The sequence below is a fragment of the Pelophylax lessonae genome (assembly GCF_965119305.1).
Source record: "Pelophylax lessonae genome assembly, chromosome: 9".
In the NCBI taxonomy this organism is placed as follows: Eukaryota; Metazoa; Chordata; class Amphibia; order Anura; family Ranidae; genus Pelophylax; species Pelophylax lessonae.
The window spans coordinates 10,275,954-10,291,522 of NC_138776.1; the positions used below are offsets into that span (position 1 = coordinate 10,275,954).

The 15,569-nt window shown below is 48.9% G+C and overlaps 1 protein-coding gene across 1 annotated transcript in view; it reads left to right on the forward strand.

Annotated features, from left to right (window-relative positions):
* The window catches only part of ARMH3 (armadillo like helical domain containing 3), a 318,191-nt gene that overhangs the window by 101,630 nt on the left and 200,992 nt on the right, over nt 1–15,569 (forward strand). The window contains exon 16 of the mRNA XM_082267886.1: nt 1,051–1,109. Coding sequence (XP_082124012.1) covers nt 1,051–1,109 — 59 coding nt within the window. The remainder of the gene's footprint in view (nt 1–1,050; nt 1,110–15,569) is intronic.

Sequence of the window (15,569 nt, forward strand, 5' to 3'; positions counted from 1 at the left end):
TGGCTTCACAACAACTCCGTGACTGTTCTTGAATGGCCCAGCCAGAGCCCTGACTTAAACCCAATTGAGCATCTCTGGAGAGCCCTAAAAATGGCTGTCCACCAACGTTTACCATCCAACCTGACAGAACTGGAGAGGATCTGCAAGGAGGAATGGCAGAGGATCCCCAAATCCAGGTGTGAAAGACTTGTTGCATCTTTCCCAAAAAGACTCCTGGCTGTATTAGATCAAAAGGGGGCTTCTACTAAATACTGAGCAAAGGGTCTGAATACTTAGGACCATGTGATATTTCAGTTTTTCTTTTTTAATAAATCTGCAACAATGTCAACAATTCTGTGTTTTTCTGTCAGTATGGGGTGCTATGTGTACATTCATGAGGAAGAAGAATGAACTTAAATGATTTTAGCAAATGGCTGCAATATAACAAAGAGTGAAAAATTTAAGGGGGTCTGAATACTTTCCGTACCCACTGTATATATGTATATATATATATATATATATATAATGTGCCAAAAAAAATACTGACCTTTGACCCTGACCTTAACCTTTTGACCTTCACCCAAACACTAACCCTGGCACTGACCTAGATCAATCTTTGATCTAGATATTTTTTATTTTATTCTTTTCTTTTTTTTTTTCTCCCTGCAAGGAGATAGAGATACGATGCATCTCTCCTCCATTCACATAGAGAGAAACACAGGGTCGGGCTTCACAGTGACTGATCACTGTGGCAGCCAATCAGAGGCTTTCACAGCATTAAGGTGACCTGGAATCAGGAGTTCCGGGTCCCAATGGTTAGTACGGGGCCCGGGGCTCTCTGTGAGTCTCCAGTCTATGTGCTGGGAGTGTGCTCCAGCACAAAGGGAGATACGCAAACATGCGGCCCCACAGAAAAAAAGCCCAGTCCAGTGGGGCCGCATATTTGCGTACGCTCGGCCTTTCGGTTTGTGATATTTTCCACCATCTTGCTTTTATCATTTCTTGCATGCTTCATGCTCTTCTTGCAGATTGTTCCCGATCATCTTACTTACTTTTATTCTTTTCTTGTAGATGAACATCGGCTGAACAGCGGAAAACTTTGCCTCATTATCCTCACTTGTATCGCTGAGGTGAGTCATTTTTTAACCAAGTATTTTAATGAATTTAAATTCCATTTATTTTAATTTAATTATTTTTGTAATTTAATAAAGTAATTTCTAGTAAAGATTTAGCAAAACATACAAGATAAAAAAAATAAAGGCACGCAAATCAAAATAGAATTTAAAACAACGAAAATGAAATCAACACTTAACCACTTGCCCTCCCGGAAGATTTACCCCCCCCCCCCCACCTTCATGACCAGGCCGTGTTTTGCGATACTGCATTACTTTAACTGACCATTGCGCGGTCGTGCGACACTGTACCGAAATAAAATTGATGTCCTTTTTTTGCCCATAAATAGAGCTTTCTTTTGGTGGTATTCAAACACCTCTGCGTTTTTTTTATTTTTTGGGCTATAAACAAACTGGCATCCCAGTCTTAGTCCGTAGGGTTCAATATTGAGTTGGCCCACCCTTTGCAGCTATAACAGCTTCAACTCTTCTGGGAAGGCTGTCCACAAGGTTTAGGAGTGTCTATGGGAATGTTTCACCATTCTTCCAGAAGCACATTTGTGAGGTCAGGCACTGATGTTGGGCAAGAAGGCCTGGCTCATAGTCTGCGCTCTAATTTATCCCAAAGGTGTTCTATCGGTTTGAAGTCAGGACTCTGTGCAGGCCACTCAAGTTCCTCCACCATCATCATGTCTTTATGGACCTTTATTTGTATTCTGCTACATATTTTTGGTAAAAAAAATCGCAATAAGAGTATTTTGATTGGTTTTGCCCAAAAGTTAATCCACCTGGATGCACAAAGTAATCGTGATGATATGTACGGTTTTACTAATACATGTCAAAGTTGCAAAATTGTGCTTAGGCACTACGATTTGTTTTACCCTTAGGGGTTAATTGAAGAAGCTGATTGGCTACCATGCAGAGCTGCAGCAGATTCTGCACTCTCCAATTTTAGTAAATCACTCGCCTAAGGGTCCATTCACAGGGGCGGTCTGCTCGGCGGACTCTGCTTTGCTCCGCAGAGGATCGTTCCGCTAATCCCCACTGAGCAGGCGGATGACAGGTCCGTCTCCGCTCAGCTGTGCTGAGAGTCCTGCTCTCCCCTATGGGGAAATCGGGTGAAAACGCACCACCTGTCTGTTTTCACCCGATCTTATCCGATCCTCCAGACCAAGGGTCTTCAAACCATAGTCCCCACTGCTGACCTAATCCCCACTGCTGACCTAGTCCACACCGCTGAGTGCGGGTTGAAACCAAGGACAGTGCGTAGGCTCCCCCCCCCCCCCACCTGTATGGATGGTGTAATCCAGGGGTCTTCAAACTTTGGCCCTCCATTTGTTCAAGAACTACAATTTCCATCATGCCTAGTCATGTCTGTGAATGTCAGAGTTTTACAATGCCTCATGGGATGTGTAGTTCTGCACCAGCTGGAGGGGCCATAGTTTGAGGATCCCTGCTCCAGACGGATGAAAATAGGGTCACCATCCTTCTGGATTTGGCTGACTGGATCGGATAGCAGCGGGTGATGGCAGACATGTCACTGCTGACATATTCCGCTCTATTAGGGTGAATGGAGGCAGGGCTGGCCCAAGACATCGTGCTGCCTGGGTCCAAGAATGAAATGCTACCCCCCCAAAAAAAAAAAAAAAATCATGCCCACCAAAAGGCCACCACGTCCATCCATGATTATTAAAACTAAAATTACATTTATCAGGAAGTCAGATTTTTGCAGATGCAGTGCGTGAGGAGAGGAGAGAGAGACACCGCAGTAGCGTGAGCTGAAGCGGCAATGACGCCGGTTTGTTGATAAGTGATCGCTCCGTTATTGTCGGAGCGATCACGCGGTAAAGGACTGCTGTCACCACTTGTATACAAACCAACGTCATTGCCGGTTCAGCTCACGCTGCTGCGGTGTCTCTCTCTCCTCTCTTGCTGCATTGGTGGTAAAGGGCCGCTGTCATTGCCCTTTACCCAGATCCATAATGTGCTAGGTCCTGCCACTTCCACGCGTGCGAAGGGGGGGCGCGCTATATGATGGCCTCCCAGAACTAGCCGGCTGTACTGTAGCCATCAATCAGCTATAGCGTGGTCAGCAAGTGGGAGGGACTTGCTCTTTTTAATGTGTTTACTCAGCTTCTCAGGGCAACAAATTAAATCAGCCACTCACATTATTACCTAGATTTATTAGAACTCACTCACCAGCTGGCAAAGTGGTGTGCCCGAGCCTTCTTGCAGCACTGGTGGTAAGTTAGTGGGTATTTGTGCTGTGCTGGAAACCTGCTCCGCTCTCTAACCCATGTGCCATTCTGGCTCCGCCCCACAGCCCGCCCACCCACGCTGCTGCAAACCAATGCCGTTCCCGCTCGGCCGCTCCCCAGCCAGCAGCATAGTGGGAGGTACATTGAGACACTGTGGAGCCGAGACAGAGACGGTGCTGCGGCCGGACAACACTGACTAGAAAGAAAAACAAAAGAGAGAAGGCACACAAGACTTTCATAGTACCGTAAGGACCATACAAGAAATGGATAAATCATTTTATTAAATACATTGATAAAATATTACATGTATAGAATATATATACACAATTATTTAAAACAACATAAATATAATCCTGACTAGCAGTTGGCTAGAAATTCACAACTAGCATAGTATACAGCATGATAATAATAAGCCACCGACCCCCAGCCTTCCCCTAGCCAGGGGAGGCAATCAGGAAAAGGAGTCAGGGACACTCAACATGTTTCGCGGGTATACCGCTTCTTCAGGAGTATAATAAAATACGCTCATACAAATCATTTACTGATAAACGAATATAAGACAGACCAGATCACAGACCTTAATCCTTGTAATATAAACTAGCGAGTCCCCTAAGACATAAAGGTCCAACATCAATAGGGTTACAAACTCCCACTGCCTTCTATTGCCATGAATAACCACCCTAGGAAAAAAAGGGAGGGGGGGGGGGATACTATAGTGAACTCACCTGAGACTTATCAGATGGACACGAGGCAAGGCCTAGAAACAGTCTCACGGGCGAGTGTGGGTGACAAACTATAATAATCATATCACTAATAAAGAACCAATGGTGTGTAAACAGGGGAGGACTGGGCCAGGGGGCAGGGGGGCAATTGCCCCCGTGGACCGCTCTGATGCCCGTGAAAAGGCTGCACCCCTTCTGCCACAGACATTCCTAAAGAATTTCTGGTGAAGAGAAGTTAAAAGTCCCCACCCGCTGACCTAGTCCCCACCCGCTGACCTAGTCCCCACCCGCTGACCTAGTCCCCACCCGCTGACCTAGTCCCCACCCGCTGACCTATTCCCCACCCGCTGACCTATTCCCCACCCGCTGACCTATTCCCCACCCGCTGACCTATTCCCCACCCGCTGACCTATTCCCCACCCGCTGACCTATTCCCCACCCGCTGACCTATTCCCCACCCGCTGACCTATTCCCCACCCGCTGACCTATTCCCCACCCGCTGACCAATTCCCCACCCGCTGACCAATTCCCCACCCGCTGACCAATTCCCCACCCGCTGACCAATTCCCCACCCGCTGACCAATTCCCCACCCGCTGACCAATTCCCCACCCGCTGACCAATTCCCCACCCGCTGACCTATTCCCCACCCGCTGACCTATTCCCCACCCGCTGACCAATTCCCCACCCGCTGACCAATTCCCCACCCGCTGACCAATTCCCCACCCGCTGACCAATTCCCCACCCGCTGACCAATTCCCCACCCGCTGACCAATTCCCCACCCGCTGACCAATTCCCCACCCGCTGACCAATTCCCCACCCGCTGACTTATTCCCCACCCGCTGACTTATTCCCCACCCGCTGACTTATTCCCCACCCGCTGACCTAGTCCCCATCCGCTGACCTATTCCCCACCCGCTGACCTATTCCCCACCCGCATGGATGGTGTAAACCAGGGATCTTCAAACTTTGGCCCTCCAGTTGTTCAGGAACTACAATTCCCATCATGCCTAGTCATGTCTGTCAGAGTTTTACAATGCCTCATGGGATGTGTAGTTCCGCAACAGCTGGAGGGTCGTAGTTTGACTGACGATCCATTGTGTAAACTGTGTCTAAGCAGAAGCCGGTTCCATGCCCCACTGGAGACTCTCCTCCCCCGTCCAGCCCTGACTAAGCTGTCCCAGCTCCCCCCCCCCCCCCCAACTGCCTCCTGCTGGCCACCTCGGAAACCTGGATTCACCAGGTAAGTAGAGAGTACCTGAAGCGGAGCTTCAGTCTGAAATGGGGGTCAGGAGGAGGCCAGAAGAGGGAGAGTGGGAGGGGGGGCCGAGTCGCTGCACCATGGGCCTCTGGTTTGTACTTGCCCCCTGGGCTTGAAAGTTGCCAGTCAGCCCCTGTGTGTAAATGTAGGTATATAGAAAAAAGATCTCTACAAACTAAACCTCGTAGCAGAGAACTATACATACCTATAAAATATTATATATGTACGTACACCAGGCTCATATGACTCATATGGGCAAGGAAGAGATACAAGGTTAATAATCACACTGGGTATCAAGATTTTTAAGAGCTGTCGGGTAAAAAGACATACTCAATAGAAAGAGGAGAAAAAATATATAAATAACAATCTATAGAGACCCATAGGTCTACTATATGAAAAACAATAACTTACCCTGACATACAGAGATCCTTCCAAATTGGTAACAAGCATAGAAAGTGCACAGATCTCATAAATCCCAGCTGTCGGGGTAGCGACTAGGGCAGGGATATGCAAACTGTGGCCCTCCAGATGTTGCAGAACTACAAGTCCCATGAGGCATAGCAAGACTGACAGCCACAAGCATGACACACAGAGGCAGAAGCATGATGGGACTTGTAGTTTTGCAACAGCTGGAGGGCCAAAGTTTGCATATCCCTGGACGAGGGTATCGGCATGAAAGGTATATAGCTGCCATGTCTATACAGCCAATTGCTCTAGGACAGTGATGATGAACCTTGGCACCCCAGATGTTTTGGAACTACATTTCCCATGATGCTCAACTACACTGCAGAGTGCATGAGCATCATGGGAAATGTAGTTCCAAAACATCTGGGGTGCCAAGGTTCTCCATTAATGCCCTCTAGGGGGATAAAGTCGTTCCCTCCCAAGGGGTCAATTCGAAAGATTCCCCAAGACCTGCAAGGTAAACCGTCTATTAACCAGTAAGTGGTATAATGTCCCAGTGCATCGAATAATAAGCCATATAAGCCTAATAAGCTCACCTAGATCACCTTAGTTTTTTTTCTCCTACACTGGCTGCCTTTCTGGTGGGACGTAGAGGTGGCGGCCGCCCCTGCTCAACTGCCGCCTGGGTCCAATGGACCCACTGGGACCCATTGTAGGTCCGGCCCTAAATGGAGGGTCCGATCAGGTCCGCCTGAATTACTGGCGCGTGAAAGGACCCTTTAGAGCACAGGTGTCAAACACAAGGCCTGCGGGCCGAATGAGGCCCCCTAGGCCATTTCATGTGGCCCTCACACATCTCCTGCAGCTGTGGCACCCCCTTGTCTCTGCCCCCACCTTGCCTCTGCAGTCGACAGCAGAGAGGACAGAACTCCTTTGCCAGATCCTGCACTCCTCTGTGCAGCTGTAGAAAGGCTCCTCTCTGACCACCCCCCCCCCTTTTTAGCAGTCCGCAGCAGAGAGGATTGCAGAACTCCTCCTGCAGATCCTGCACCTCTCTGTGCAGCCGCAACACCACCTTGTCTTTGCCTCCCCTGGTCTCAGCATTCAGCAGACTCTGGAAAGCTGACTCCAGCCCTCCTCTGGTTCTCCTCCAGACCCTGCACCACTTCCCAGATCCACCCGCAGCTTCTTCCTGGCAGCAGCACAAGGTAAGCGGGTGTATTGTGATGTAAGGAAGGGTGGGTGACTCTTGACTTCTGATGATGGGGGGGCTCTCAACATCTAATGTAAGGGTGTAAGGGGGCGTGGGGTGCTCTGGACATCTAATCCCACAGATATAACCTAACCGGCCCTTTGAGGGCAACCATAATGCTGATGCGGCCCGCGATAAAATGGAGTTTGACACCCCTGCTTTAGAGTTCATTTGCACCTCTCTGCGCTGTCTGGAAAGAATGCTTGGTGTTGGCGGAATTCCCCTTTAACCCCGCCACACTCCGGAGAGGGAAGGAGCCATGCTTTTCGGAGGAAAGTTAAGGAGTTGGCTGGCTGACGGGAGCTAAAAATACATTTTTGCTTATGAAAGCAGAAAACGAAATCCAGAATCTGAGAGCTAATGAGTTGGAGCAAACCAATGGAACAAGGCGACGCGATGCGTCAAAGTTAATTAGTCTTTAAGATTGAACACAAAAAGCCGTGTCTCCCGTAAATTCTGCTAAATAGCAAGTGGCGAGGAGCCAATAAAGCCTCGCAGACCCGGAATTTAGAAAGCATTTATTTCACGCCGTGCATTTTAATATCGCTGTAATTGGCTGCTCTCTTTATTGTTCGGCTGGTTTGCAAACAAGATGAATTTTCTCTGCGTACAATAAAGAAAAGAAAAAAAAATACTCTTTATTTGTAGCCTGGGGTCAATAAATCTATTGGCTGTAGCGAAGTGATTTTACCAAGGCTGGTGTATGGGCAGCAGGGACAGCCGCCCCAGGCGCAGCAACCCAACCATAAAACAAGCAATTGGTCACACATTTACAATGCACACTCCATGCTAACCAGAGCAAGGGGGTGGAGAACGGGTGTTGGGAGATGCATCCATTCTACAGCACTCTTTAGCAGAAGGGGGAGGGGGCGCACCTCCATATCCCCACCCTGGGCACTGGACGAACCTGCCCTTGTACTGTGTATGGGGATACTTGTAGATTGTCCTGTGCTTGCAGCAAGTGCTGAGACAAGGTCATACAGTGCCCAGGGCGAAGATGGGAAACTGCCCCCCCCCCCCTATCTTTGGGTGAAGAAGGGGGTGGGGTCAGTAGCAGCACACAGCAACATGTTTGTAATGTTTGTGGTACACTGCGGCGAACAGAAAAGTTTGAGATTGGTGCACAAATATTAAGCAAATTAAATAATGTCCCTGAGTCGGTGGTGTCACTGGAAAGAAAAAATGACCCTGCACTGGTGGCGTAAAGTAAAACTGACCCTGCACTGGTGGCATCACTGGAAAGAAAAAAAATGTCCAAGTCGATGGTGTGATTGAAATGAAAAAAATATATTTGTGTCAGTGGTGTCACTGGAAAGAAAAAATGTCTCTGAGTTGGTGATGCAGAAGGGCAGCCCTAGACCTGGAAGGAAACTCCACCATGCTTCACAGTTGGCTGCAGACACTGATTATTGTACTGCTCCCCAGCCCTTCCCCCAACAAACTGCTACAGCCAAATATTTCACATTGTAACTCATCAGTCCAGAGCCACAGCTGGCATTTTTCTGCCTCCCAGTTCCTATGTTTTCCTGCGTTGTTGAGTCGCTTAGCCTTGTTTCCACATTGGAGGCTTTTTGGCCGCAATTCGTCCAGAAAACCACTTCTGGCCAGACTTCTCCAGACAGTAGATGGATATACCTGGGTCCCACTGGTTTCCATCAGACTTCTCCAGACAGTAGTTGGGGGTACTCGAGTCCCACTGGTTTCCACCAGAATTCTCCAGACAGTAGATGGGTGGACCTGAGTCCCACTGGTTTCCTTCAGTTCTGTGCTGATGGCACTAACGGACATCTTCCGATGTGGAAGGGAAGGAAGCAGGATGTGTCTTTATCTGCTGCATTAAGTCTCCTTGGCAGACCGTTGCGTCTACGTTCCTCAATGTTCCTCGACCACTGTGTCTATGATCCTCAATGTTCCCCGACCACTGTGTCTATGGTTCTCAACGTTGCCTGACCACTGCGTCTACGCTCTTCAATATTACCTGATCACTGCGTCTACGCTCCTCACTGTTACCTGACCACTGCCTCTATGCTCTTTAATGTTCCCTGGCCACTGCGTCTAAGCTCCTCAACGCTACCCGACCACTGCGTCTACGTTCCTCAACGTTCCCCGACCACTGCGTCTACGTTCCTCAACGTTCCCCGACCACTGCGTCTACGCTCCTCAACGTTCCCTGACCACTGCGTCTACGCTCCTCAACGTTCCCTGACCACTGCGTCTAAGCTCCTTACGCTACCTGACCACTGCGTCTACGCTCCTCAACGTTCCCTGACCACTGCGTCTACGCTCCTCAACGTTCCCTGACCACTGCGTCTAAGCTCCTTACGCTACCTGACCACTGCGTCTACGCTCCTCAACGTTCCCTGACCACTGCGTCTACGCTCCTCAACGTTCCCTGACCACTGCGTCTATGCTCCTCAACGTTCCCTGACCACTGTGTCTATGATCCTCAACGTTCCCTGACCACTGTGTCTATACTCCTCAACGTTCCCTGACCACTGCGTCTACGCTCTTCAATGTTCCCCGACCACTGTGTCTATGCTCCTCAACGTTCCCTGACCACTGCGTCTACGCTCCTCAACGTTCCCCGACCACTGCGTCTACGCTCCTCAACGTTCCCCGACCACTGCGTCTACGCTCCTCAACGTTCCCCGACCACTGCGTCTACGCTCCTCAACATTACCCGACCACTGCGTCTACGCTCCTCAACGTTACCCGACCACTGCGTCTATGCTCCTCAACGTTCCCCGACCACTGCGTCTATGCTCCTCAACGTTCCCTGACCACTGCGTCTGTGCTCCTCAACGTTCCCTGACCACTGCGTCTGTGCTCCTCAATGTTCCCTGACCACTGCGTCTATGCTCCTCAATGTTCCCTGACCACTGCGTCTATGCTCCTCAATGTTCCCTGACCACTGCGTCTATGCTCCTCAACGTTCCCTGACCACTGCGTCTAAGCTCCTCAATGTTCCCTGACCACTGCGTCTACGCTCCTCAACGTTCCCCGACCACTGCGTCTACGCTCCTCAACGTTCCCCGACCACTGCGTCTAAGCTCCTCAACGTTACCTGACCACTGCGTCTACGCTCCTCAACGTTACCCGACCACTGCGTCTATGCTCCTCAACGTTCCCCGACCACTGCGTCTATGCTCCTCAACGTTCCCTGACCACTGCGTCTGTGCTCCTCAACGTTCCCTGACCACTGCGTCTGTGCTCCTCAATGTTCCCTGACCACTGCGTCTATGCTCCTCAATGTTCCCTGACCACTGCGTCTATGCTCCTCAATGTTCCCTGACCACTGCGTTTAAGCTCCTCAATGTTCCCTGACCACTGCGTCTATGCTCCTCAACGTTCCCTGACCACTGCGTCTAAGCTCTTCAATGTTCCCTGACCACTGCGTCTAAGCTCCTCAATGTTCCCTGACCACTGCGTCTAAGCTCCTCAATGTTCCCTGACCACTGCCTCTATGCTCCTCAATGTTCCCTGACCACTGCGTCTGTGCTCCTCAACGTTCCCTGACCATTGCGTCTAAGCTCCTCAACGTTCCCTGACCACTGCGTCTAAGCTCCTCAACGTTCCCTGACCACTGCGTCTAAGCTCCTCAACGTTCCCTGACCACTGCGTCTAAGCTCCTCAACGTTCCCTGACCACTGCGTCTAAGCTCCTCAACGTTCCCTGACCACTGCGTCCAGAGCCACAGCTGGCATTTTTCTGCCTCCCAGTTCCTATGTTTTCCTGAGTTGTTGAGTCGCTTAGCCTTGTTTCCACATTGGAGGCTTTTTGGCCGCAATTCGTCCAGAAAACCACTTCTAGCCAGACTTCTCCAGACAGTAGATGGGTATACCTGGGTCCCACTGGTTTCCATCAGACTTCTCCAGACAGTAGTTGGGGGTACTCGAGTCCCACTGGTTTCCACCAGAATTCTCCAGACAGTAGATGGGTGGACCTGAGTCCCACTGGTTTCCTTCAGTTCTGTGCTGATGGCACTAACGGACATCTTCCGATGTGGAAGGGAAGGAAGCAGGATGTGTCTTTATCTGCTGCATTAAGTCTCCTTGGCAGACCGTTGCGTCTACGTTCCTCAATGTTCCTCGACCACTGTGTCTATGATCCTCAATGTTCCCCGACCACTGTGTCTATGGTTCTCAACGTTGCCTGACCACTGCGTCTATGCTCTTCAATATTACCTGATCACTGCGTCTACGCTCCTCACTGTTACCTGACCACTGCCTCTATGCTCTTTAATGTTCCCTGGCCACTGCGTCTAAGCTCCTCAACGTTCCCCGACCACTGCGTCTACGTTCCTCAACGTTCCCCGACCACTGCGTCTACGTTCCTCAACGTTCCCCGACCACTGCGTCTACGCTCCTCAACGTTCCCTGACCACTGCGTCTACGCTCCTCAACGTTCCCTGACCACTGCGTCTAAGCTCCTTACGCTACCTGACCACTGCGTCTACGCTCCTCAACGTTCCCTGACCACTGCGTCTACGCTCCTCAACGTTCCCTGACCACTGCGTCTAAGCTCCTTACGCTACCTGACCACTGCGTCTACGCTCCTCAACGTTCCCTGACCACTGCGTCTACGCTCCTCAACATTCCCTGACCACTGCGTCTATGCTCCTCAACGTTCCCTGACCACTGTGTCTATGATCCTCAACGTTCCCTGACCACTGTGTCTATACTCCTCAACGTTCCCTGACCACTGCGTCTACGCTCTTCAACGTTCCCCGACCACTGTGTCTATGCTCCTCAACGTTCCCTGACCACTGCGTCTACGCTCCTCAACGTTCCCCGACCACTGCGTCTACGCTCCTCAACGTTCCCCGACCACTGCGTCTACGCTCCTCAACGTTCCCCGACCACTGCGTCTATGCTCCTCAACGTTCCCCGACCACTGCGTCTAAGCTCCTCAACGTTACCTGACCACTGCGTCTACGCTCCTCAACGTTACCTGACCACTGCGTCTATGCTCCTCAACGTTCCCCGACCACTGCGTCTATGCTCCTCAACGTTCCCTGACCACTGCGTCTGTGCTCCTCAACATTCCCTGACCACTGCGTCTGTGCTCCTCAATGTTCCCTGACCACTGCGTCTATGCTCCTCAATGTTCCCTGACCACTGCGTCTATGCTCCTCAATGTTCCCTGACCACTGCGTCTAAGCTCCTCAATGTTCCCTGACCACTGCCTCTATGCTCCTCAATGTTCCCTGACCACTGCGTTTAAGCTCCTCAATGTTCCCTGACCACTGCGTCTGTGCTCCTCAATGTTCCCTGACCACTGCGTTTAAGCTCCTCAATGTTCCCTGACCACTGCGTCTATGCTCCTCAACGTTCCCTGACCACTGCGTCTAAGCTCCTCAATGTTCCCTGACCACTGCGTCTAAGCTCCTCAATGTTCCCTGACCACTGCGTCTAAGCTCCTCAATGTTCCCTGACCACTGCCTCTATGCTCCTCAATGTTCCCTGACCACTGCGTTTAAGCTCCTCAATGTTCCCTGACCACTGCGTCTGTGCTCCTCAATGTTCCCTGACCACTGTGTCTAAGCTCCTCAATGTTCCCTGACCACTGCGTCTGTGCTCCTCAACGTTCCCTGACCATTGCGTCTAAGCTCCTCAACGTTCCCTGACCACTGCGTCTAAGCTCCTCAACGTTCCCTGACCACTGCGTCTAAGCTCCTCAACGTTCCCTGACCACTGCGTCTATGCTCCTCAACGTTCCCTGACCACTGCGTCTATGCTCCTCAACGTTCCCCGACCACTGCGTCTAAGCTCCTCAACGTTCCCTGACCACTGCGTCTACGCTCCTCAACGTTCCCCGACCATTGCGTCTACGCTCCTCAACGTTTCCTGACTACTGCATCTATGCTGTTCAATTCATACACCTGACTCTAATTCTACAAAATCCGTGTGAGAGTGTACAAAGCGTGCGAGTGTAAGAACTGATGCTGGTTTGAGGCCAAAGGGGAGGGTTGCACCAAATATTGGCTTGATTTAGATTTTTCTTCAGTTCGCTCACTTTGCATTTTGGGAATTGATAAAAATAAAACAATTAAAATTATATATTTTTTAAAGTATTCATACTTTACAGCATTTATTCACATTTTTTGCACAGTACTGTATAAAAAATTATAACTTACAAAATATGTAAAGTGCTTTGCCAGCACTAAAACCGCATACCAAACGTCACCGTACGCCCGAGACACTGCGCTGTTCCTGTGTCCTCGTGTGCGCACGCCTGCTGCAAAGTGACCTCCACGCTTGACGCATTTCAACCACCGGTGGATGTTCATGTTTCCTGTATCTAAATTCTTTATATACTCTATATATATATATATATATATATATATATATATATATATATATATATATATATATATTCTCTATTTTCTTTTTCTCTGCATATGGTTCCTGCAATTTTTTTTTTTTCCTTTTCTTCTATCTGTTCCTTTCAGTAAATATGTCCCTTTGTGTTCCATAGCCGGCTTTGTTTCATGTTTAGAAGCACATTGCGCTACGATAGGCTGTACCGTTCCAGCACAATGTCACAGCTAAGGTGTCCGCCCTCACATTCATAAGTCATGGCGACCGCTGCGTTTCTACTCAACACATGACTTCAATCACCGCTTTCTGTATTGATTTTTTATTTTTTAGCGACCCGGCTGTCAATCTTTTCTTAGGCAGGAGCGAGTCTTATTTACAATGCGTTTCAAAGCGTGAACTCTCAAATACATCGGAGGGTCCCAGCAGGAAGAGGAGGTTCATTCAATATGTATTTTCCAAGGATCTTTCACAAAACATTTCTATGTAATATACCCAGGGTAAAAAAAAGATACCTTTTTCACCTTTAAATACTAAAGGCATTTTTTTTTTCACTTTGCGTGGCAGAGTCCAGTTTGAGATGGCTAAAAATCAGAGATACAAAATAATCTATATATTTCTGAGAAAATTTCTTTGTATTTATTATTTTTTTTGCACTTTGCTTTGAAAAGTCAGAGTCCAGTTTGGGAAGACCAACAGTAAGAGATACAAAACAACATAGTGTATGTATATATGTGTGTGTGTGTGTGTGTGTGTGTGTATATATATATATATATATATACAATGGGTACGGAAAGTATTCAGACCCCCTTCAATTTTTCACTCTTTGTTATATTGCAGCCATTTGCTAAAATCATTTAGGTTGATTCTTCTTCCTCATGAATGTACACATAGCACCCCATACTGACAGAAAAACACAGAATTGTTGACATTGTTGCAGATTTATTAAAAAAGAAAAACTGAAATATCACATGGTCCTAAGTATTCAGACCCTTTGCTCAGTATTTAGTAGAAGCCCCCTTTTGATCTAATACAGCCAGGAGTCTTTTTGGGAAAGATGCAACAAGTCTTTCACACCTGGATTTGGGGATCCTCTGCCATTCCTCCTTGCAGATCCTCTCCAGTTCTGTCAGGTTGGATGGTAAACGTTGGTGGACAGCCATTTTTAGGTCTCTCCAGAGATGCTCAATTGGGTTTAAGTCAGGGCTCTGGCTGGGCCATTCAAGAACAGTCACGGAGTTGTTGTGAAGCCACTCCTTCGTTATTTTAGCTGTGTGCTTAGGGTCATTGTCTTGTTGGAAGGTAAACCTTCGGCCCAGTCTGAGGTCCAGAGCACTCTGGAGAAGGTTTTTGTCCAGGATATCCCTGTACTTGGCCGCATTCATCTTTCCCTCGATTGCAAACAGTCGTCCTGTCCCTGCAGCTGAAAAACACCCCCACAGCATGATGCTGCCACCACCATGCTTCACTGTTGGGACTGTATTGGACAGGTGATGAGCAGTGCCTGGTTTTCTCCACACATACCGCTTAGAATTAAGGCCAAAAAGTTCTATTTTGGTCTCATAAGACCAGAGAATCTTATTTCTCACCATCTTGGAGTCCTTCAGGTGTTTTTTAGCAAACTCCATGCGGGCTTTCATGTGTCTTACACTGAGGAGAGGCTTCCGTCGGGCCACTCTGCCATAAAGCCCCGACTGGTGGAGGGCTGCAGTGATGGTTGACTTTCTACAACTTTCTCCCATCTCCTGACTGCATCTCTGGAGCTCAGCCACAGTGATCTTTGGGTTCTTCTTTACCTCTCTCACCAAGGCTCTTCTCCCCCGATAGCTCAGTTTGGCCGGACGGCCAGCTCTAGGAAGGGTTCTGGTCGTCCCAAACGTCTTCCATTTGAGGATTATGGAGGCCACTGTGCTCTTAGGAACCTTAAGTGCAGCAAAAATCTTTTTGTAACCTTGGCCAGATCTGTGCCTTGCCACAATTCTGTCTCTGAGCTCTTCAGGCAGTTCCTTTGACCTCGTGATTCTCATTTGCTCTGACATGCATTGTGATCTGGAAGGTCTTATATAGACAGGTGTGTGGCTTTCCTAATCAAGTCCAATCAGTATAATCAAACACAGCTGGACTCAAATGAAGGTGTAGAACCCTCTCAAGGACGATCAGAAGAAATGGAAAGCACCTGAGTTAAATATATGAGTGTCACAGCAAAGGGTCTGAATACTTAGGACCATGTGATATTTCAGTTTTTCTTTTTTAATAAATCTGCA